At 43.8% G+C, this 24,363-nt stretch overlaps 1 protein-coding gene across 2 annotated transcripts in view; it reads right to left on the reverse strand.

Moving 5' to 3' along the window:
- The window catches only part of DCX (doublecortin), a 174,212-nt gene that overhangs the window by 35,743 nt on the left and 114,106 nt on the right, over positions 1–24,363 (reverse strand). For both annotated transcript variants that reach the window (XM_073547660.1, XM_073547661.1), the window contains exons 4-5: positions 7,696–7,798; positions 3,169–3,291 (exon numbers count right to left, since the gene is read on the reverse strand). In XM_073547660.1, the coding sequence (XP_073403761.1) occupies positions 3,169–3,291; positions 7,696–7,798 (226 nt within the window). The remainder of the gene's footprint in view (positions 1–3,168; positions 3,292–7,695; positions 7,799–24,363) is intronic.

Consider the following 24,363-nt stretch of genomic DNA (forward strand, 5'->3'; position numbering starts at 1 on the left):
GCACATAAGGCCACACACATTAGTCTAAAAGTTGATCAAAACAGATATTCTGGAAATTAGTCGGCCAAGTTTTACATTTTGGACCAAAAGACTTTAGTCCAGGAACATAAGATTTCCAGGTAATTCCCCAAAAGATTGTTTTTTTCACCACCCTGGATTATTCATTGAACATCTGTGGAAAATCGAAATTCTACTCATGTGGCCACAGATAGGATATTTGACTTTAATTTGTCATTAACACTAACACAGTCATTTTTGTATTTTACGTGTAGTTGGCTGAAATTAAACTCTACAAAAAAAAAAAAAAAAACAACTGCACATGCAGCATTTCTTAGGGATGATACATTTTGCCATTCTAAAATTCAATGTAATGCAGCCTTTTTCCATTAAGTTCACACAATGCAAACTAATCACATAAGTGCCTGCAATTGTTGTTTGCAGATATCTCCGCACATTCTACAGAAAAAAAAAAAACCCAGAAAAAAACTCATTCCGATAAGTAAAAAAAAATAGTTGCAGATATTTTTTTAAAAAATGTATACCCAGTAACACTTTCAGCCAGGGGATTTATAGCTATGCAGAATAATGTAAGAGGTACAGTGGGGAAAAAAAGTATTTAGTCAGTCAGCAATAGTGCAAGTTCCACCACTTAAAAAGATGAGAGGCGTCTGCAATTTACATCATAGGTAGACCTCAACTATGGGAGACAAACTGAGAAAAAAAAATCCAGAAAATCACATTGTCTGTTTTTTTTTCATTTTATTTGCATATTATGGTGGAAAATAAGTATTTGGTCAGAAACAAGCAATCAAGATTTCTGGCTCTCACAGACCTGTAACTTCTTCTTTAAGAGTCTCCTCTTTCCTCCACTCATTACCTGTAGTAATGGCACCTGTTTAAACTTGTTATCAGTATAAAAAGACACCTGTGCACACCCTCAAACAGTCTGACTCCAAACTCCACTATGGTGAAGACCAAAGAGCTATCAAAGGACACCAGAAACAAAATTGTAGCCCTGCACCAGGCTGGGAAGACTGAATCTGCAATAGCCAACCAGCTTGGAGTGAAGAAATCAACTGTGGGAGCAATAATTAGAAAATGGAAGACATACAAGGCCACTGATAATCTCCCTCAATCTGGTGCTCCATGCAAAATCCCACCCCGTGGGGTCAGAATGATCACAAGAACGGTGAGCAAAAATCCCAGAACCACGTGGGGGGACCTAGTGAATGAACTGCAGAGAGCTGGGACCAATGTAACAAGGCCTACCATAAGTAACACACTATGCCACCATGGACTCAGATCCTGCAGTGCCAGACGTGTCCCACTGCTTAAGCCTGTACATGTCCGGGCCCGTCTGAAGTTTGCTAGAGAGCATTTGGATGATCCAGAGGAGTTTTGGGAGAATGTCCTATGGTCTGATGAAACCAAACTGGAACTGTTTGGTAGAAACACAACTTGTCGTGTTTGGAGGAAAAAGAATACTGAGTTGCATCCATCAAACACCATACCTACTGTAAAGCATGGTGGTGGAAACATCATGCTTTGGGGTTGTTTCTCTGCAAAGGGGCCAGGACGACTGATCCAGGTACATGAAAGAATGAATGGGGCCATGTATCGTGAGATTTTGAGTGCAAACCTCCTTCCATCAGCAAGGGCATTGCAGATGAAACGTGGCTGGGTCTTTCAACATGACAATGATCCAAAGCACACCGCCAGGGCAACGAAGGAGTGGCTTCGTAAGAAGCATTTCAAGGTCCTGGAGTGGCCTAGCCAGTCTCCAGATCTCAACCCTATAGCAAACCTTTGGAGGGAGTTGAAAGTCCGTGTTGCCAAGCGAAAAGCCAAAAACATCACTGCTCTAGAGGAGATCTGCATGGAGGAATTGGCCAACATACCAACAACAGTGTGTGGCAACCTTGTGAAGACTTACAGAAAACGTTTGACCTCTGTCATTGCCAACAAAGGATATATCACAAAGTATTGAGATGAAATTTTGTTTCTGACCAAATACTTATTTTCCACCATAATATGCAAATAAAATGAAAAAAAAAACAGACAATGTGATTTTCTGGATTTTTTTTTCTCAGTTTGTCTCCCATAGTTGAGGTCTACCTATGATGTAAATTACAGACGCCTCTCATCTTTTTAAGTGGTGGAACTTGCACTATTGCTGGCTGACTAAATACTTTTTTTCCCCACTGTATATGCCAATGAGGGTAAGTAGGAAATTGGGTGATTGATGACCCTTCTATGCTTTACAATGGTGGACATAAAAGATGAGTATATTGCTTTTCACAACCCTGGTCCATCGTCCAGGTCAGTGATCTCTGGCTAAGGACAGGAACGGAATGAATTTCCAGACCTTCTGGGTTCCTTTGGTTCAGTGTTTGATTTTCCAGCCTGGTGTTACGTCATCTGTGGTGAACAGGTGACGACAAGCCATGGATACCAGAAGGCTAGGAAATTTTCACAGATCCTGCGCGGCGCTTAGTTACCCGCTGTTTACCTTGGATACCAGCTCCCAGCGCGAGCACGCTGGTATCCAGGGTACACAGCGGGTAACTAAGCGACACACGTGCTTAGTAACCCGCTGTTTACCCTGGATACCATCTTCCAGCGCGAGCACGCTGGTATCCAGGGTAAACAGCAGGTAACTAAGCGACATGCGCGCTTAGTTACTCGCTATTTTACCCTGGATACCAGCTCCCAGCATCTGCTTACAGCGCTGGGAGCTTGCTGATCATTGGTCTCCCGCTGCCACACGTAGCGATGTGTGCTGGCCAGCGGGACACCAACGATCAAAAAATGGCTCAGGACATTCCTGTGCCACACACAGCGAGATCGCTGACGAGACCGTTGTTGTGTCACAAAATCAGTGACGCAACAGCGATCTCGCTAGCGATCTTGCTTAGTGTGAAGTACCCCTAAGGGGTACCCCCTAATTAGAGCACTGATCTGGAACTTGGACCAGTGTTGCGAGAAGCAATCTGCTCATCTCCATTAGCCATTGTTGCTTAAACCAACAATTGTCCAAGATAACCTTTGAAAAGCAGTATTGAGAGTTCTATATTATATATTAAGACTTCACACAAATAAGAATATTCTTTTTTTTTTAATTTCAGAGGAAAATATGTTTGATATTTTGCCATCAGAACTGTTCCCCACCTGAATCAGCAGGAGATTTGCTGCGACGAGTTGGTGCCGGGCTCTTGGCAGAACTTTTGAGAGAACTAGAACCAGATTTTGGTGCAGTCTGTGGTGGTGGGGTCCCTTTCATCACACGACACTCTGAAAGGTGAAAATGGAGAATATAACTGTAATATAATGTAAAAGATTGTTAATCTATGTAAGTACAGTATTCACAGTAGAAATTACGGTAGTCGCTTACGGTAAAGATAATTGATAAAATGGAAAAAACTGCATAAAAATTGCCCTAGGAACAATTACACAGTCTCATACTAACACATCATTTATTTTAAGAATTAAAATAACTACATTCCGATGTATTCCCCCTCTGGCCCTGAATGTGCCAGACAACAAAATCAGATAACTCCTCGATTTCCAGCCATGGAGTTTGTTGTGAGGTCAGGCGGAATTTATTAAAATCCACACAATGCCAGGTTTTCACACAAGTGCAGAAATGAGATAATACAACGGCAAAGAAATCAGTAACATGTCAGCAGCACGCTCCCCCCCAAAGCCGCGATATGCCTTGCTGCACATTTGTCAAAGAAAACATAGCAAAGTAACACAGTTCATGTAAGATTTGCTGGAAGGAGAGAAAACTGTCAAATTAGATTCTCTACAAAATAACTGCTGACTAAGGAGGTCGGCAAACCTGCCACTGCCTGTCCAGCTGAGCTTAGGATAGTCCTTCCGAAATGCTGGACCAAAAATAAATAATTACAAGAAATGCAATCTAAGTATAATGTGTTACTAATGTGCATTATAACAGAAGCAAAGCCAAGCTGATATTTCTTTTATTTATTTATAACTCATGTTTTCTGGTATTCTGTAAAATGAGGTTAGGGGTATGTGGAAGACTGCAACAGAAATGTGGTCATGTTATCTACTAGGTATGGCAACTGAAAGCAGTCAAAAAATCTTATCCCATTGACAGCATAGAGCTTGCACATAAAATATGCTATAGAATTCTTTGCAAATAGTGGTACCCATGAAGAATAGGGGCTCTTTCTTAGGTAAAATGGTTGTGAGGGACAAACCGTGAAGCTGGATCAAAAGGTAATATCAGTGGTGGTTTAAGAGCCCGTTCTGCCCATGCTGGAACCATCAATGTGCCAATTGTCACGATCAATTTTTGGATCTGTGGCAGATTTGGCGTTTCATATTAAAACTTTTTTCCTTTCAGGCCATCGGGGGTTAATGTCAGTTTTTCCACCGGTGGCCGCTGGTGTAATTACATTGCTGCTGAGTTTGCTGATGCAGGTGGTGACCACTCCCACCATCCTTTAAAAGGTCACCTGATGCATCAGCTGACTGTTGGTAATACAGGTCCTTTTGGATACCAACCCTGCTGAAGACAGGAGGTTGCTGGTGCAGTGGTGCTTCAGCAGAATGCTGTTCTCTGGTGCCTTACTCTGCTGTGCGGTGCATTGCAGCAGAGAAAGCTAAGTGTTGTTTTTGTGTTTCTCTCATGATCCAAGGTGGATCTGACAAGTAAATGGACAAAGTGAACTTTTTTTCCTTTGGCTTGGTGCCAAAGTGGGGTGATTGCCCCCGGTGGCCATTAGAATTATTACACGTGGTGTCGTTCATTCTAAGTTGCCCCGGTGGTGGTGAGCGGTAGTGCACTTTAGTTTCTTTGGTTTAATGTGCACGTAATTATAAATCAGGTGTGAGGCTCTATAAAAGAGTCAGGTGTGTTCAATCACTGTGGGTGATATTGTGAGTTAGTCATTCTCAAGGAAGCCTGGGTGAAAGAAAGAGCTGAATGAGAGTCCTGGGCAGCCCAGCCAGAGGGGTTGAGTCAGCTATGGAGTCTGCATGGAGGGCTGGCATGGCATGGTGGAGTCACAGTTGATGGTGTCAGCAGGAGGTGCTTGCATGGCTTGGTGGAGTGGCAACGATAGTGAGAGTTGCACTCAGCATGCTGGACTTGGTTGCTGAAAACTGGACTCAAGCATGCTGGACTTTTTGGCAGAAGCTGGACTCATCTTTGGGACTCTGTTTACTGGGCAGCCGCAACTGGTGGTGGACTCTGCTCCAAGGCTGCACTATGGTGATGGATCCGGTTATGGTGATGGATCCAGGTGGAGGAGAAGATGCACGCAGGTGGTGGGCTCTGTTGCTAGGAGCGTACGCAACAGAGCAAGGCTAAGTGGTGTTCCCCCATTTTTCCTTATGTGTGTTTAGTGCAGTGGTGGGATTAGTTTCCGCACCGACCAATTCCCTAGTGAGGGTTTAGGTGCAGGGCGAGTCAGGGTTTAAGGTACGAGTGCGTCGCCCGGTGCGGAACCGGCATAGGGAACGTTAGGAGTGCAGGGACACTGTCTCAGGGGAGTACAGGAGATCTCCACTTCCCTATTCCCTATCGCAGGGCCCACCATTGTTAATGTTACCCAGGTTCCCCTTTATTATTTAAATTCGCCTTAGTGAAGGCGGGGTTTCCAGACTATTGTATAAATACGTGTAATACCTAAATTCGCCAGTTGGAGGCGGGGTATCTAGCTGCACGTCTTATTATTTAAATTCGCCCAACTGGAGGCGGTGTATCCAGGGTCACGTGTGTCATATGGGCTCGCCTTGCGGTACTCGCTGTGTTGTGAGTTCATTTTTCCCTTCACCATTGAGGTCTGATGAACTCCCTCCTCTGGTGAAGGAAGGTAGTGAGACTGATTACCAAACACCTGGGCAGCTAGATGATAACTGGGTGGCTGGAATTGAAGACTGGATATAAGGCTGCCGACGCCCTTCTTCCTGGCTGGTGATTTTCCTGCTGGATTCTTGGAGACCAGTCTGATTCCTGCGTCTCAAAGCTAAGTTTTTCTGCTCTGCTTTGTACTCTTCAGTTTTGTTTTTGTTTTGCCTTGTTTTTGGGAGTTCTGCCATCCCTGGCCGGGGGTGAGCTGAATTCCATTTTTGTCTCTGATCTGTTGATCTTTTGCTCTGTCTTCAGAATATACCTGAGTGCTGATATAGTCTTTTGAAGCCTAGCGACTTCAGGGCCTGTTTTTCCTATCAGTCGGTTGGCTCATTTTGATAGGGTTTTTGCGGATGGCAGACAGCAGCTTTCCTATCCTGTCCTATGTAGTTGGCTTGGGCCCCATCATTTGCTCAACCTATCTTTCTATCTGTGTTAGTGTTTTCATCTTGCTTCACCGTCATTATATGTTGGGGGCTGCCTATTGCTTTGGGGTCTGCTCTGGGGCAGTTTAGTTTTTCCCCTTTCTGTCTTTAGGCTATGTAGCTCTCCGGCTGTGATCGAGGGGTCTAGGGCACCGTAGGAACCCCCCACGGCTACTGCTAGTCGTTGTGGATAGGTTCAGGGGTCTGCAATCCGATAGCTGTCAACCTCTCTGGTTTTTCTGGACTTAGCTGGTATTTTGTTTTTTCCTCCTTCGGTGACTCATCATAACATCGCTGTGTCCAGACACAAGTGACCGTGACAGTTTCCTTTTCCCTGTGGTGTTTGTCTTACCTTACCTTGTATTGTCTTAGTGCAGTGGTGGGACCAGTGTCTTCACTTGCCAATTCCCTATTTAGGGATAGCAGCAGGGCAAGTGAGGGTTTAGGTATCCTGCTCGGCGATGGGTTGAAAACACCCGTATAGGGAAGGTAGTAAGAGCAGGACACATCCTCAGGTGAGTGCAAGAGGTGTCCATTTCTTCGTTCCCTATCGCAGGGCCCACCGTTGTTAAAGTTTTCCCTGGTGTCTCCTGGTGTGTTTTTGTTTTGCCGTTTAGTGACCGACCCGATTGATGGGTTGTGTCACATTGGACCAGTCATTCCATGACACCAATATATTGAACACTGCTATCCAGAATCTAAGATAAGTTTGTAGCAAAGATGTTTGAGCACACCAATGGGCATTGTGGCTTCATTATTCAAAGCATTAGTAGATGCGCCATATCAAGGTTCCCCAATGGCTCTTGATGAAACTATGTATTCCTTTCCAAAGGTTGTCCCTTTTAGGCAACCCCTTTTTAGATTGAAGCTTGGGTTCTTTAAGGCTAGGTTCACACTTCTTCTCTCCATTGTTCTGCTCTGTTTTTGGAGGAGAGCAACAACATCAATAGCAGTACCGGATACTCCAAACCAGTTTCACCAGGGAGAACCTATTTACTATAATGTTGTCCATAATTTTATTGCACAAAATAATACATACTGTTCTACATTGCGCTATATTTTCATTGGAATCTGTGACAGAAGCTTCGAATGGATCCTTTAAAGAAGATGTGAGCATATCCTAAATAATTTTCAAGGACTTAAGCTTAACATGGCCAACACATTGCTGGGGAGAACACAAGCAGATTTACATTCAAATAAATGGGTAGCCAAGTAATAGACAGAATGAGTCCACTAAAGGAAGAGTCCCCCTTTAAGAGCTTTCCACTTATATGTAGAGGGTGCTTAGTGGTGGACTTCCATCTAAGATGTCCATATACCATAACAGATTGGAAAACTTAACTACCTCCTTAACCATATTATCTTTTATATGGTTTCTGCACTTACCATTTTCATCCAGGGAGAAGTCATCCTGAGCATATCTAAATTTTTCTGGGCCACAGGCAATAAATACATCATCTTCACCAAAGAAATCATGGAGACAGGTCACCTAGAAAAAGAAGAAATGCCAGTGAGCATGTAGGACCTTATGGACACTGCTTGTTTGGGAATTCTGAAAGACATTACTGTAATAATAAACATATCAGAAAGGTCATTTTCTTTCCATTTATTGATGTCCAGTTGTTGATGGTCTGAAGAATCTTTAGAGACAAGAAGCTGTACAACAATTGGTCTTAGCTGCTAAGGAAGAAGAATAGGAAAAAACACTACTCCCATCCAACACATAGGTGCAGGTGACAATGCTGAACTGCTGCATAAATTGTACCTGCAGTCTAATAACCGCATACAGACATTTACCGTATTGGAATTTTTTTCTTCATACATCCATCTTTGAAAGGAATCTGTCACTGGAAGTTTGCTACCTCATCTGAAAGCAGCATGACGTAGAGGCAGATACTCTGATTCCAGTGATGTATTGCTTTTATGGGCTGCTTGCTGCAGTTTTGAAAAAATCCCTCTTTCATCTGCTGCAGATCTACCAGTTCTCTGAATGCTGAGCTCTGTATAACCCCGCCCAGACTACTGATTGGCAGTTTTTTGTGTACACTGTGCATAGGCAGAAAGCTTTCAATCTGTAGTAGAGGTGGGGTTATACACAGCTTCTGAACATGGAGGGCTACATGGTAGAAGGTTTAATAGTCTTCTAGTGATCAACTGCTACTGTTTAGAACAGTGATTTTATCAACATTAAAGCAAGCAGCCTATCATGTGACACATCATTGGAATAAGAATTTCTGTCTCTACATCACACTACACTCAGATTAGGCGGAAAAAAAACTGGTGACAGATTCCCATTAATGACATTGCAAACTGCTAATTATTGCTTATATAAGAAATAAGTTATTGTGAAATACTCCAAAAAGGACATGCAAACCCTTCATGCCCAGGAATCTTCGTCTTTGAGTCTGCTAGTCCGACATTACATGATATTGCCCTGCGGTGATGTCAACAGGATCTAGGGAATTTCTTCCACCCATCAGCTATGCCATGTAGGACTGGTTCTTGAATAGCCGATAATCGTCAAAATCAATTATTTTTATTATTGCATTATTATGAACATTTTTTTTTTTTAAAGTCTTCCTACCCTACAGAAAAAGGTTTCTGTGCAAGAACCGTATGTGGGAACCCTGCTGTCCAATGACCTGTAAGCAATTCTAGGCCAATGATGTCATTTACAGTTCCTCACCTGCCATCTAGGAGAATGATCAATAATCTATAGGCTTGCTATGCAGCTGCCCAAGACACCCTTATGGCGCTATGTTAGATTGCTACCATAGCTTACGTGTTTTACTTGATCTATGATATTACTTTTTTTTCCTATTAAACAGAATAGGGCAACATGCTATTCTGCTCCTCAGATTGCAACAGAGGTGTGAACAAAGCCTAATTTGTATAGGAGTTGTTGACCTGAGTGATTAATGTAAAAACCTGTTTGATAGGTTAGCTCTGCCTATAGCAACTGGATGTCATGGTTAGCAAGTGTATCCAAAGGAACCAAAGTATTGCAAATGAGTCAGCAGTCAGTGGGCTAAAATAAGGAATTGGAAAAAGCAAGTTGTGTGGAGCGAAATTACACTATTCTCCATCACAACCTCCATAATTAATCAGACTTTTGGAAAGAAAAAAAAAAAATCTACATATGGATGCAGGATCTAATTGCATTTGCATAACTTCATTTTTTAATGAATTTCTGTTGTTGTTGTTCTTTTTTTAAGGTGACACTGTGTTTAGCACAAAATGAGGATGTCAGTGAAGTTCTCATGCAGAGAGGTCTGCAAAATCACCCCAAGTCCTCCCTGTAGTAATCGAGGAGTTAATCATCTTAAATGCTGCCTTGAGCTGCCGGCTTATAATGACTGATGGCGCTGGGATGTGAGCTGATAACAGATTATTGCTGGTGGAAGCAAGCTACTAATTTGATTCAAATTTCTCCAGCTCATTATACTGTGTATTTATAGCCACGTTTTCCAGAAGCCTAGAGGCAAAGAAGATCTGAAATTGCACATTTTGTCTGAGTTAGGAAAACAAAGAGAGGCTGGATGAGGGACCTCCCATCACAGCGAGGCTGTCACAAACAATGGCAGCTCAGTCATTAATAGCGGTGCTACCCCTCCCACATTGTAGTGTTCCCATCTTTGCCCTTCACATCGCTTCGAGTGATGCCAATGATCACCATTATCATGTTTGCAGAATCACAGACAAGGATTACGCACCCATTCTCTGACCCATGATATAGACGTCGGAGAGCTTATTGAAACCGAATCTGATCATTAGCAATTATTAAAAATGTTTATTAATCTTATTTATTCTTGGTCCCATGCTAAAAATCTATAACTTATCTTCAAGGTAATACAGTATTGTATCTCATCTGTTAGGCCAAGTTCAAACAAGCGCATAAGAAATCACTCAATATTCAATTTTCTGTATATACTCAGCTATTTTTTCCCCACACGGACCGAATGTCTTCTGAACAGCCCTATTGAATAAGGTTAGTCCATGTGCTGTCTGACTAGGACGTACATATAATACGCTCATCTGAACGAGCTAAGTAGAGTTATAAGACTTATGGGTAATTGATATTTCATGGGAATCCCATCTTATTTTAGCTATTTCAATCTCCTACATGTACCATATGTAAAGCTACTTTCTATAAAGCTGGTCATAAATTGCTACATGTCTTACCACGATGACTAATCACCAAGACATCAGTCTGTCCCTTGGGTGGATCTCTGCCATGTCAGCAACATAAGGCAGCAGCATGGCAAGATTATTCTGACCCTGGGGCAAAGAGTAACTAAATATTCTGGCTTTTTGGCACCCCTTGTCAGGCATCCAGTATCTGGGGCTCATACTTTGCAGAGCCACTTCCACTGACTTGTTATATCCCCTGCAGCAATAATCATGATTCTCTGCTCACTCACACGTGAGCACCATCATGCCCGTGTGACTATACAAATCAATATTTGTGACCAGCTCCATGCTAAATTCATAGGCAGAAAACAAGTAATGAGTGACCCCAATTATACCCTCATGTTATAATTATTTTCTAATACACTGTCAACATAATGTCAATTAAATGGTTAAATAGCTTATCCGGGTTTAAAATTCATGGCTTATGTTAGGATGGGTGGTCAAAATTGGATCAGTGGGGTCCGACTCTTGGTAAGCGTAAGCACAACACTACTGTATGTACATCACTGTAAAGTAGCACATTGCTTGCCTAAGTGCCGTGGCTTCATCAAGCACCTGATTGGATGGAGAGCAAAGAGTCAACTCCCTGCAAATTTTACAGTGATGGATTGTCTTAAGAACAGGACATACAATAAGAAAAACTCTGAATAACACCTTTATAAATACCATAGATGGAGCTATGGGCAAAAAAATAACCCATTATCCAAAATATACTGTATATATACTGCTTACATTGAAGTTTCAATGTAGTTTAATGAAGAAGCACAGCGAATGCACCATGTAAGTATAATGTCTGAACACCACTTTTTTCCTCTTCTATACTTAACCAACAAATTCTGCTATGGATGATTAAAAATGTTTCAGTGTGACAACACTTTCTCTTAACTTCAGCAATATTTTCTCATTCAAATAAACTAAGAGCCAACTATTATCCGTTTAGGCTATCCTGTATTATTAAACTAAAGTTATGTCCAACAGGCAATGTGCAAGAATATCTCATCTTTTATGTTCAGAAAATGGCTGATATGTTTCTCTATACCTAGATTCTTTACTAGGAACATTTATTGTGTTGTTATTTTTTATTGTTATGCTTATGTCAGTATAACACCAATTATCTATAATAATAAATGCCCTAACCAGCTTCCGGTTGTAACAACTTCCGTCCAGTTGTAACCGGTGACGTCACCAAACACACACGCAGGTTAACCCTCAACACACCGCACCGCCTCAACACACACTCCTCTCACCTTTCACCTTCACTCATGTCCACTCACTCTTTCACTCCACATACGTTCCTTTCTCTCACTCCGTTTCTCATACTCACACCGTCATCGTCGCTGCCCCGACATCTTCCTCCGCCGCCGTGATCCAGGATCGAGACGTTCTCCAGGCCGCCGACATCGGGATCCAAAAAGATGGCGTCGGCGAAATCTCGCGAGATTACGCCGACGCCATTTTGGATCCCGATGTCGCCCATGCCAGCGACATGTTGTTGCGGCGACGCCATCTTGAATATCGCGGGACTTCACGAAATCCAAGATGGCGTCCCGCAAGAACATGTCGGCGGCCTGGAGAACGTCTGGATCCTGGATCGCGGCGGCGGAGGAAGATGTCGGGGCAGCGACGATGACGGTGTGAGTATGAGAAACGGAGTGAGAGAAAGGAACGTATGTGGAGTGAAAGAGTGAGTGGACATGAGTGGAGGTGAAAGGTGAGAGGAGTGTGTGTTGAGGCGGTGTGGTGTGTTGAGGGTTAACATGGCAAGAGGTGTGAGGCTGTGTGCACACGCTGCGGATTTTGCTGCGGTTCCGGCCGCTGCGGACCCGCAGCAGTTTTTGCTACGGTGTACAGTACCATGATTCCCTATGGGAATCAAAAACCGCAGTGCAGACGGTGCGGAATTTTCCGCGCGGATTATCTGCGGTTTTCAATCCGCAGAAAGAATTGACATGTCAATTCTTTCTGCGGATTCTCCTGCGGTTTGCCATCTCCTCTATTGAGGAGATGAAAAACCGCAGGGCAAAACCGCAGAGCAATCCGCAGGTAAAACCGCAGGTCTTTTCACCTGCGGTTTCACCTGCGGATTTTACAAAATCCGCGCGGATGAATCCGCACCTAATCCGCAGCGTGTGCACACAGCCTTAACGACGTCGGCGAAATCTCGCGAGATTTCACCGACGCCATCTTGTATTCGTGAAATTGCGTCATTTACCTCACGCCGACTTGCTGTGCGGACGCTTGGCATTGCCTGTACCACCATAACTACTGCTGCCTTGGTCCTATGCCTGTTTACTGCCGGTGTCTAATTACAGGCCCAATTTGCCTATACTGCCATAACTATTGCTACCTTGCTCCTCTGCCGGTGTCTAATTACAGGGCTAATTTGCCTCTACCGCCATAACTACTGCTGCCTTGCTCCTCTGCCGGTGTCTAATTACAGGGCTAATTTGCCTCTACCGCCATAACTACTGCTGCCTTGCTCCTCTGCCGGTGTCTAATTACAGGGCTAATTTGCCTATACCGCCATAACTACTGCTGCCTTGCTCCTCTGCCGGTGTCTAATTACAGGGCCAATTTGCCTATACCGCCATAACTACTGCTGCATTGCTCCTCTGCCGGTGTCTAATTACAGGGCTAATTTGCCTCTACCGCCATAACTACTGCTGCCTTGCTCTTCTGCCGGTGTCTAATTACAGGGATAATTTGCCTCTACCGCCATAACTACTGCTGCATTGCTCCTCTGCCGGTGTCTAATTACAGGGCCAATTTGCCTCTACCGCCATAACTACTGCTGCCTTGCTCCTCTGCCGATGTCTAATTACAGGGCTAATTTGCCTCTACCGCCATAACTACTGCTGCCTTGCTCCTCTGCCGGTGTCTAATTACAGGGCCAATTTGCCTATACCGCCATAACTACTGCTGCATTGCTCCTCTGCCGGTGTCTAATTACAGGGCCAATTTGCCTCTACCGCCATAACTACTGCTGCCTTGCTCCTCTGCCGGTGTCTAATTACAGGGCTAATTTGCCTCTATCGCCATAACTACTGCTGCCTTGCTCCTCTGCCGGTGTCTAATTACAGGATCAATTTGCCTCTACCGCCATAACTACTGCTGCCTTGCTCCTCTGCCGGTGTCTAATTACAGGATCAATTTGCCTCTACCGCCATAACTACTGCTGCATTGCTCCTCTGCTGGTGTCTAATTACAAGGCCAATTTGCCTATACCGCCATAACTACTGCTGCCTTGCTCCTCTGCCGGTGACTAATTACAGGGCCAATTTGCCTCTACCGCCATAAGTACTGCTGCCTTGCTCCTCTGACTGTTCACTGCCTGTGTCTAATTACAGGGCCAATTTGCCTCTACCGCCATAACTACTGCTGCCTTGCTCCTCTGCCGGTGTCTAATTACAGGGCCAATTTGCCTCTACCGCCATAACTACTGCTGCCTTGCTCCTCTGCCGGTGTCTAATTACAGGGCCAATTTGCCTCTACCGCCATAACTACTGCTGCCTTGCTCCTCTGCCGGTGTCTAACTACAGGGCCAATTTGCCACTACCACTTCATAACTACTGCTGGGCAATTACAGGGTCAATTAGTATCTGTTTACTCTACAATACTCCAGGACGCCTTCTTCACTGCCAGATAACTGCCAAATAAACTCCTTTACCTGTGCCAACATGAGTCATAACAAAAAGTATGCCAATGCCAGTGAAAGGAAAGCAGCTTTAGCACTACGACAAAAACAACGCCGTGCTAATGAGACTCCTGAGGAAAAACACCATCGCCTTGAGAAGATTAAGGCTTATAAACGCCGTCGCCTCACACACGAATCCCCTAACTCTAAATCCATAAGATTGGCTGAAGAAGCCTCTGCACGCCGTCACCGCCGACAACAGACGGCCTCTTCCTCATCATTATTATTAGACTCACAACAGGATGCTTCCACATCAGCATGTGGAACAATTTACTGCTACACTTCATCCCATATGCCGTTCACTGACATAACTAATCAGCAATCTGTTTCTGCCCTATCAATACCACCATTCAATACCGATGCACAGTATGCCAATGCCAGTGAAAGGAAAGCAGCTTTAGCACTACGACAAAAACAACGCCGTGCTAATGAGACTCCTGAGGAAAAACAGCATCGACTTGACAAGATTAAGGCTTATAAACGCCGTCGTCTCACACACGAATCCCCTAACTCTAAATCTATTACATTGGCTGAAGAAGCCTCTACACGCCATCACCGCCAACAACAGACGGCTTCTTCCTCATCATCTATAATAATAAATGCACTAAGCAGCTTCCGGTTGTAACAACTTCCGTCCAGTTGTAACCGGTGACGTCACCACACACACGCACATGTTAACCCTCAACACACCACACCGCCTCAACACACACTCCTCTCACCTCCACTCACGTCCACTCACTCTTTCACTCCACATACGTTCCTTTCTCTCACTCCGTTTCTCATACTCACACCGTCATCGTCGCTGCCCCGACATCTTCCTCCGCCGCCGCGATCCTGGATCCAGACCGCCGACATGTTCTTGCGGCGACGCCATCTTGGATTTCGTGAAATCCCGCAAGATTCAAGATGGCGTCGCCGGAAGAACATGTCGCTGGCGTGGACGACTCGGGATCCAAAAAGATGGCGTCGGCGAAATCTCGCGAGATTACGCTGACGCCATTTTGGATCCCGATGTCGTCCACGCCGGCGACATGTTCTTGCGGTGACGCCATTTTGGATCGGCGAAATCCCGCGATAGTCAAGATGGCGTCGCCGCAAGAACATGTCGCCGGCGAGGACGACGTCGGGATCCAAAATGGAGTCGGCGAAAACTTGCGAGATTTCGCCGACGCCATTTTGGGTCCCGACGTCGTCCACGCCGGCGACATGTTCTTCCGGCGACGCTATCTTGACTATCGCGGGATTTCACGATACTCAAGATGGCGTCGCCGCAAGAACATGTCGCCGGCGTGGACAACGTCTGGATCCAGGATGGCGCCGGCGGAAGAAGATGTCGGGGATCGTGGAGCAGAGGCGATGACGGCGTGAGTATGAGAGACGGAGTGAGAGAAGGGGTCGTATGTGGAGTGAAAGAGTGAGTGGAGATGGTGAAAGGTGAGAGGAGTGTGTGTTGAGGAGTGTGTGTGTTGAGGGTTAACATGGCAAGAGGTGTGATGCTATCGCATCCTCCCGATGCGATAGCATCGGGCCATAATCTAGTATAGTATACTAGCTGAAGAGCCCGGCGCTGCCCGGGTATAGTAACTAACTGTGGTTAGTTATAGCAAATTATAATTATCCTCCATCCCATAGTTCCGTGCCCATATACCCATCATACATATCCACGATCCCATAGGCCCGTGCCCCTATACCCATCATACATATCCTCCATCCCATAGTCGAGTGCCCATATACCCATCACACAGCCTCCATCCCATAGTCCCATGCTCATATACCCATCATACATTTTCTCCATCCCATAGTCCCATGCCCATATACCCATCATACATATTCGCCATCCCATAGTCGAGTGCCCATATACCCATCACACATCCTTCATCTCATAGTCCCATGCCCATATATCCATCACAGATATCCTCCATCCCATAGTCCCATGCCCATATACCCATCATACATATCCTCCATCCCATAGTCCCGTGCCCATATACCCATCATAAATATCCTCCGTCCCATAGTCCAGTGCCCATATACCCATCACACATCCTCCATCCCATAGTCAAGACATCATAATGAGCGGCATGGCTTGCAACCTGTGATGACATCAGCGTCACTATGGCAACCATTGTGACATCATGAGGGGCGGGGCTTGATACACACACACTTTTTCCCCCATTATGTAGATAGGGGCAAAATTGTTTGGTGAATTGGAACGCGCAGGGTTAAAATTTCACCTCACAACATAGCTTAGGACACTCTCGGGGTTCAGACGTGTGACTGTGCCAAATTTTGTGGCTAAATACAATAACCAAGGTATATATGAGCATCTTATCTGTAAAATCATAACACACTGGTGCTCAAGTATAGAACAATCATGGATCAGTCGCTACTATACATTAGACGTGAATGTGGAGACCACAAAAATACGACAAAAAGATCCTTTATCATCATATTTATATTTCTTTATTAGAAAGGACACAAAAAGGACAAGAAGGGGACATGTGCAAATAGCAGACTAAAGTGCAGCAGTGCCTAAAGACACACTGGACCACGACCAGCCACAGAGGGGAGGTAGAAAAATATACAAATCTATTATTCAAGAGGCATTTAGTATATTGATGGAAAACAGAGGCCAAAGTCAAAGGTATATGACAGAGCTACACCAAAGAAGCCTATATCACCTCAAAAAGAGGTGCCAGATGCAAATAAATGTCTATAATTATACATATAGAAAGAGCCACCATGCCCTCATGTACTGCCTATAACATATGGTGTGCTAAATAGAACTAGTACCAACTGTTGCCATAAGCCCACATAATGATTAACAGGGAAAGAAATCCTTCCCACCAGGGGGCTTAACTGTCACCCATCCAAAAGGGGTTAAAAACCCCAAACCAACATTACCTCAGCAAGATCCTCAAATGACCAGGTGGTCCAGGTGTCACCCCAACGCGCGTTTCGGAGCCGTATGCTCCTTCCTCAGGGGGCATGAGTGTAAAGCACTTATTGCCCGTATTTATATGCGCCTACCGGAAGTGGTGCGGGCGCGTCACTCGCATATCCCGTGGTGAGCGGAGCCACCCATCCATGACGCGTCCGGATCTACGCGGGCCCACGTGATCTGGCACCCGACATGGGCGGAGCCCCAACCCACACGGAGACAGCGAGCGCGCCTGCGCAACCAGGTGATCATGCGGCGGCCATTTTTATACAGGGCAAAACCAAGGGCAAACGTGCACAATATTATAAAAACAATAAAGAGCCAGGCATCGGACTAACGCTATACAGCATATAGCATACCTCTTTATACCTAACTACTCAAGGTGGTGTGACAAAGAGGGGGAGAAAATTAAGAAAGGCCAAAATAATAATTTAACCCATAACCATCATCATTTCTCGTGCCAATTTATATACTAGGAGAACAACCAATCCCACTTGCATTATGCTGTATCAAAACTCCAAAAAGAACTTTTTCATATATTCCCACTAAGGGGAGACAGGTAGAAGAGATATGTCACATCATAGAGAGTCAGGCCAAAATAATAATTTAACCCATAACCATCATCATTTCTCGTGCCAATTTATATACTAGGAGAACAACCAATCCCACTTGCATTATGCTGTATCAAAACACCAAAAAGAACTTTTTCATATATTCCCACTAAGGGGAGACAGGTACAAGAGATATGTCACATCATAGAGAGTCAGCACAGCATCCAAAGATGACAGCTCCAAAATATCCATGTCCCTGATGGGATACAAAGGAGTATCCCACCCGGGACAAATGTCAAGATATCCATCCACTATGCATTCCAAAAATAATCCCATTAAACTGGTAAACACCTGACACGCAGATATACATAATTGACTCTCCCCTATACAGCATCAATATATGGGGCAATATTACAGACTGGAATAGATCCATATCTCCAAATATCTGTAAATATATGCATATATCAGTAGCAAAAAACAAAAAATCCCATATATATATATATGGGTAGTCATTATATATCATGCCCAAAGGCAAAAAGTTCCATAAATACTGTATGCATTAGAGTCCAAATAACCGTTGTCTGTATCAGGTTCATTATATTGTTTCGAGGTGAAAACACCTCCATCGTCCAGGATATACGGCCTTCCTCATTTGGATACGCCCGACTCCACATCGCTCATCTTCCCAGACTCTCCCACAGATGATCCAAGATGACTTAACAACTTCAGTCACGTCACCGAGTGTAGTGTATATGAAAATCCGAAAATGGCTCCAAAGTGAAAACTAAAAAACAAACAATTGATTAAAAATGAAAATAAACAAGTAAAAATTAAAAACAACCACCGCTGCACCTCCATATGCATTGGCACCGTCCCAAAACGGGCAACCACCTCACAGGAATGGAATATAGGATAAACTCTCGTTCAATCCATTCGGATGTACCGTATTAAGGGTCCATATCCAACGTGTTTCTTTTTGGGCTAGCCTTTGGGATATTTTTCCTCCCCGAATCCCCACCTCCACCATATCAATACCTTTAAATCTCAGGCCACTACTATCGCAATTATGATATATTTTGAAATGCTTTGGTAGTGTTTTGAGCAGGTGGATATCTTCTTCGCTTGCCGCGGCTTGTATGCCCAGGACATGCTCCCTGATCCTAACTTTCAATTGTCGGGTGGTAAGCCCTATGTAGATCAGGGAGCAAGGGCATGTAGCATAATAGATGACATTCCGGGACAAACAATTAATATTTTTAACAATCTTATATTGTTTCTGTCCCGAAGAGTCTATAAAAGTGTCATCTTTAATCATATTAACACATGCCACACAACGGCCACATGCCACACTACCCCCCTTCCGAGACCGACTAAACTCATCCAGAAACGTCCTGGGGGGATCCCCTATATAATGACTCCGAACTAAATGATCCCGTAAATTTTTAGACCGCCTGAATGTAATTTGGGGTTTCTCGGGAATAATCCTAGCTAAAATCGGGTCTGTCTTCAAGATATTCCAGGATTTATCTATAATCCCCCTTACCTGTTCCGATCGTGCATTATAGTCAGTAATGAATCTCAATACCTCTGAATTTTTTGGCTCAACATTCGTTTTATACAAAAGAGAGTTTCTATTACTATGTTTAGCCCGTAAATAGGCTCTTTTAATAGATCTATTACTATACCCTCTCTCTGCAAAGCGACCCTTCAAATCTCTTGCCTGATTTTCAAACTCTACCTCAGTTGAGCACAAGCGTCGAAGACGCAAAAACTGGCCGACTGGTACAGACCGCACCATATGTGTCGGATGTGAGGAGGACGCATGCAGAAGCATGTTAGTGGCAGTGGGCTTCCTATAGATGGTGCTTTGTATTGTCCCCTCTACTCCTCTACTCAATACAACATCCAAAAACTCGACCCTGTCCCTATTAAATATGGCAGTAAGATGAATATTGAGACTATTTCCATTTAGTTCCGAAATGAAACTCTCAAGCGATGTCGCATCCCCCTGCCAGATCACCAGGATGTCATCTATGTAGCGCGTCCACAAAGGGACACGCTCCATAGATGACAGCCGATCTGACATCAGGAGGTCCCTCTCCCACAGCCCCAGGAACAGATTGGCATAGGACGGCGCAAATGCCGCCCCCATGGCTGTCCCCTGGAGCTGCAGGAAGAAGGACCCCCTAAACGTGAAAAAATTATGCGTGAGGGAAAACTCTAAGACCTCCAGAACCAAGGCCCTCAAGTCAGGGGAGAGATTGGATGTTGATAAAAAGAATTTAGTCGCTCGTAGCCCATCACTATGGCGAATATTAGTATATAACGATTCAACGTCCATAGTGGCTAGAAGCGTATCGTCATCCAAAGTGAGGCCATCCATTTTACGCAACAACTGGTTCGTGTCCTTAAGATATGAGGGTAACTCCTCAACCAACGGCTGGAGGAGGGAATCCAGCCACCTGTTGACGCACTCCAAGTAGCCCCCCCGCCCCGAAACTATAGGTCTTCCTGGAGGGATCTGCATATTTTTATGCATCTTGGGGAGGAGATAAAAGGTCGGTACCATAGGTTCAGTTACTATTAATGCGGTACAAAGCTCACCAGAGATAATATCAGCTTCTCTCGCTCTAGTGAGAATCCCCTTCAACTGTGTACAGAACAGTTGGGGTGACACCTGGACCACCTGGTCATTTGAGGATCTTGCTGAGGTAATGTTGGTTTGGGGTTTTTAACCCCTTTTGGATGGGTGACAGTTAAGCCCCCTGGTGGGAAGGATTTCTTTCCCTGTTAATCATTATGTGGGCTTATGGCAACAGTTGGTACTAGTTCTATTTAGCACACCATATGTTATAGGCAGTACATGAGGGCATGGTGGCTCTTTCTATATGTATAATTATAGACATTTATTTGCATCTGGCACCTCTTTTTGAGGTGATATAGGCTTCTTTGGTGTAGCTCTGTCATATACCTTTGACTTTGGCCTCTGTTTTCCATCAATATACTAAATGCCTCTTGAATAATAGATTTGTATATTTTTCTACCTCCCCTCTGTGGCTGGTCGTGGTCCAGTGTGTCTTTAGGCACTGCTGCACTTTAGTCTGCTATTTGCACATGTCCCCTTCTTGTCCTTTTTGTGTCCTTTCTAATAAAGAAATATAAATATGATGATAAAGGATCTTTTTGTCGTATTTTTGTGGTCTCCACATTCACGTCAAATTTTGTGGCTGTAGCTGCGATGGTGCGGATGCCTATCCCGGACATACACACATACACACTTGATCTTTATATAATAGATACAGTTGTGGCCAAAAGTATTGACACTCCTGCAATTCTGTCAGATAATACTCAGTTTCTTCCTGAAAATGATTGCAAACACAAATTCTTTGTTATTATTATCTTCATTTAATTTGTCTTAAATGAAAAAACACAAAAAGAATTGGATATAATTCCACACCAAACACAAAAAAGAGGGTGGACAAAAGTATTGGCACTGTTCGAAAAATCATGTGATGCTTCTCTAATTTGTGTAATTAACAGCACCTGTAACTTACCTGTGGGAACGTAACAGGTGTTGGCAATAATCACACTTGCAGCCAGTTGACATGGATTAAAGTTGACTCAACCTCTGTCCTGTGTCCTTGTGTGTACCACATTGAGCATGGAGAAAAGAAAGAAGACCAAAGAACTGTCTGAGGACTTGAGAAACCAAATTGTGAGGAAGCATGAGCAATCTCAAGGTTACAAGTCCATCTCCAAAGACCTGAATGTTCCTGTGTCTACCGTGCGCAGTGTCACAAAGAAGTTTAAAGCCCATGGCACTGTGGCTAACCTCCCTTGATGTGGACAGAAAAGAAAAATTGACAATAGATTTCAATGCAAGATTGTGCGGATGTTGGATAACGAACGTGGACTAGCATACAAACAAGTTCAAGCTGCCCTGCAGTCCGAGGGTACAACAGTGTCAACCCGTACTATCCGTCGGCGTCTGAATGAAAAGGGACTGTATGGTAGGAAACTCCCAGGAAGACCCCACTTCTTACCCCGAGACATAAAAAAGCCAGGCTGGAGTTTGCCAAAACTTACCTGAAAAAGCCTAAAACGTTTTGGAAGAATGTTCTCTGGTCAGATGAGACAAAAGTAGAGCTTTTTGGGCAAAGGCATCAACATAGAGTTTACAGGATAAAAAAAAGAGGCATTCAAAGAAAAGAACACGGTCCCTCCAGTCAAACATGGTGGAGGTTCCCTGATGTTTTGGGGTTGATTTGCTGCCTCTGGCACTGGACTGCTTGACCGTGTGCATGGCATTATGAAGTCTGAAGACTACCAACAAATTTTGCAACATAATGTAGGGCCCAGTGTGAGAAAGCTGGGTCTCCCTCAGAGGTCATGGGTCTTCCAGCAGGACAATGACCCAAAACACACTTCAAAAAGCACTAGAAAATGGTTTGAGAGAAAGCACTGGAGACTTCTAAGGTGGCCAGCAATGAGTCCAGACCTGAATCCCATAGAACACCTGTGGAGAGATCTAAAAATGGCAGTTTGGAGAAGGCACCCTTCAAATATCAGGGACCTGGAGCAGTTTGCCAAAGAATGGTCTAAAATTCCAGCAGAGCATTGTAAGAAACTCATTGATGGTTACCGGAAGCAGTTGGTCGCAGTTATTTTGGCTAAAGATTGTGCAACCAAGTATTAGGCTGAGAGTGCCAATACTTTTGTCTGGCCCATTTTTGGAGTTTTGTGTGAAATGATCAAAGTTTTGCTTTTTGCTTCATTCTCTTTTGTGTTTTTTCATTTAAGACAAATTAAATGAAGATAATAATACCAAAGTATTTGTGATTGCAATCATTTTCAGGAAGAAACTGAGTATTATCTGAAAGAATTGCAGGGTGTCAATACTTTTGGCCACAAATGTATGACCCACATCAAATACTGTCATATGCCATATTTTTGTGCCCTAGAAACTTTGGAGCAAAAGAACACATTATAAACGTGCCATAAAATTTAATCAGAGTCCCTCTTGCAATGAATTGACCTTCAGTTACATGCATTTCCTTTAGATTATTATAATGTGAGGACACGTACATGGTATGGCTGCTCAGACATGAAGAAATTCAAGAAGATTAAATAAACAGCTGTTATCACAGTACAAGAGGTGTCACATCTCACCATAAAGGTCAGTGCCCTGAGCACAGCCATGCTGCTGAAGGAGTTACCCACCATACACCTACTTATCCGCTGCAGAATTAATAATTATACTACTCAATGCTGTCTGCCCTGCTGTCAGTAATCACCCACTGCCAGAAGGAAAAGCTAGAGAAACTGATGTCATAGTTGGCACAGGGCAGCATTTTTAAATCTCTCACAAAAAAAACGTTTTAGAAAATTCACAATGAATTTCAGAGATTAAAATAGTTGCACATCAGCTATTCTGGATACAAAGTTGGCCATAAATGGTATAAAAGAACAATCTGCCTGTCTCTACCCATACTGCTTAATTAAATGGCTTAATTAAAAGTTTCAGCAGGATTTTGCTAAGTAAACTACAGACATTGTCAGTTTGCCGCTGTTATACTGATTAAAATGGTACCTGGGGTGAAGAAATCCATCTTGTGGTTTTTAAGAACAAACATGTTCCACATCATAGAGACAGATTATTTGTGCTTCGGGGCCTGTGGGCAGGTCTCTCCTTGGCTTCTCCTGCTGACAGGTTCACTTTAAAGGGTGTATCTTGGGAATAACTTTCCCTCCCCATCACCTTACACAGATCTAGCATAACACCTCTGCCACCATCTTCCCTTTTTTTTGTTCACAAGCTGCAGTGGTAAAATCTCTACTACAGCAAAAACAACCACTGCAGTCAGTCACTCTACACCTGTATCATTGCTAAGCCTGGTGACTTATCTACATCGGTCACATGCACTTTAGTAGTGACATCACCAATGCAGCCTTTTATCAAAGACGAGGTGAGTGCAGAGGTGCAACGCTGGACCTGAGGACGGGAAGTAGCACATGAGTTTACCATTTAAGCTGGCGGTAGCTGATGGAGAGGGAAAATGTTCCCAAAAACTACATTTAAAGGGGTTATTCAGGATATTTAAATTTTGATACTACAGCCTAAGAACTAACAGGAAGGTAGTAGCTAACTCCATATCTGTGGACCAGAAACTGCGGTACCGGGGCCTGCCTAGTAGTGGTACCTGTCAGTTATATGCAGCCAAGCCTGACTCCACAATCAGGAGCTCCAGTGAGCACCAGATAGCCGCTTAGCTACACTTCTTCCTAGGCAGGCATGACCCTGTGGCACAGTGAGTCCAGGAACCACGTGCGCCACCTTCGGGCATAAAAATATGACAGAGTAGAGTTCTCGGCGCTATCAGATAGTTCGTGCTAGTGTGTCTAAGTTTACGATATACTGTACAAGTTCAATATAAATAATTGGTACATTAAATACTTATTCCAACAATTATGCAGTGGACCACGGGCTATCATTTATAGAAGGAGAAGAAGAGGTCCCATGAGCAGTAGTGATAGGTTCCAATATATGAGTAGTCAAACAGGAAGATTGTCATGGCTAAAACAATGATTAATGAAAAAAGTTTGAATATCTTTTTTTTTCTCTAGAAATATTCTCAAAAATTTTCATTTTTTCAATTCAAATTTATGCGAGAGTGTCACTT

Source organism: Dendrobates tinctorius, unplaced genomic scaffold (genome assembly GCF_039654945.1).
Source record: "Dendrobates tinctorius isolate UK_male_01 unplaced genomic scaffold, ASM3965494v1 ptg000154l, whole genome shotgun sequence".
Classification (NCBI taxonomy): domain Eukaryota; kingdom Metazoa; phylum Chordata; class Amphibia; order Anura; family Dendrobatidae; genus Dendrobates; species Dendrobates tinctorius.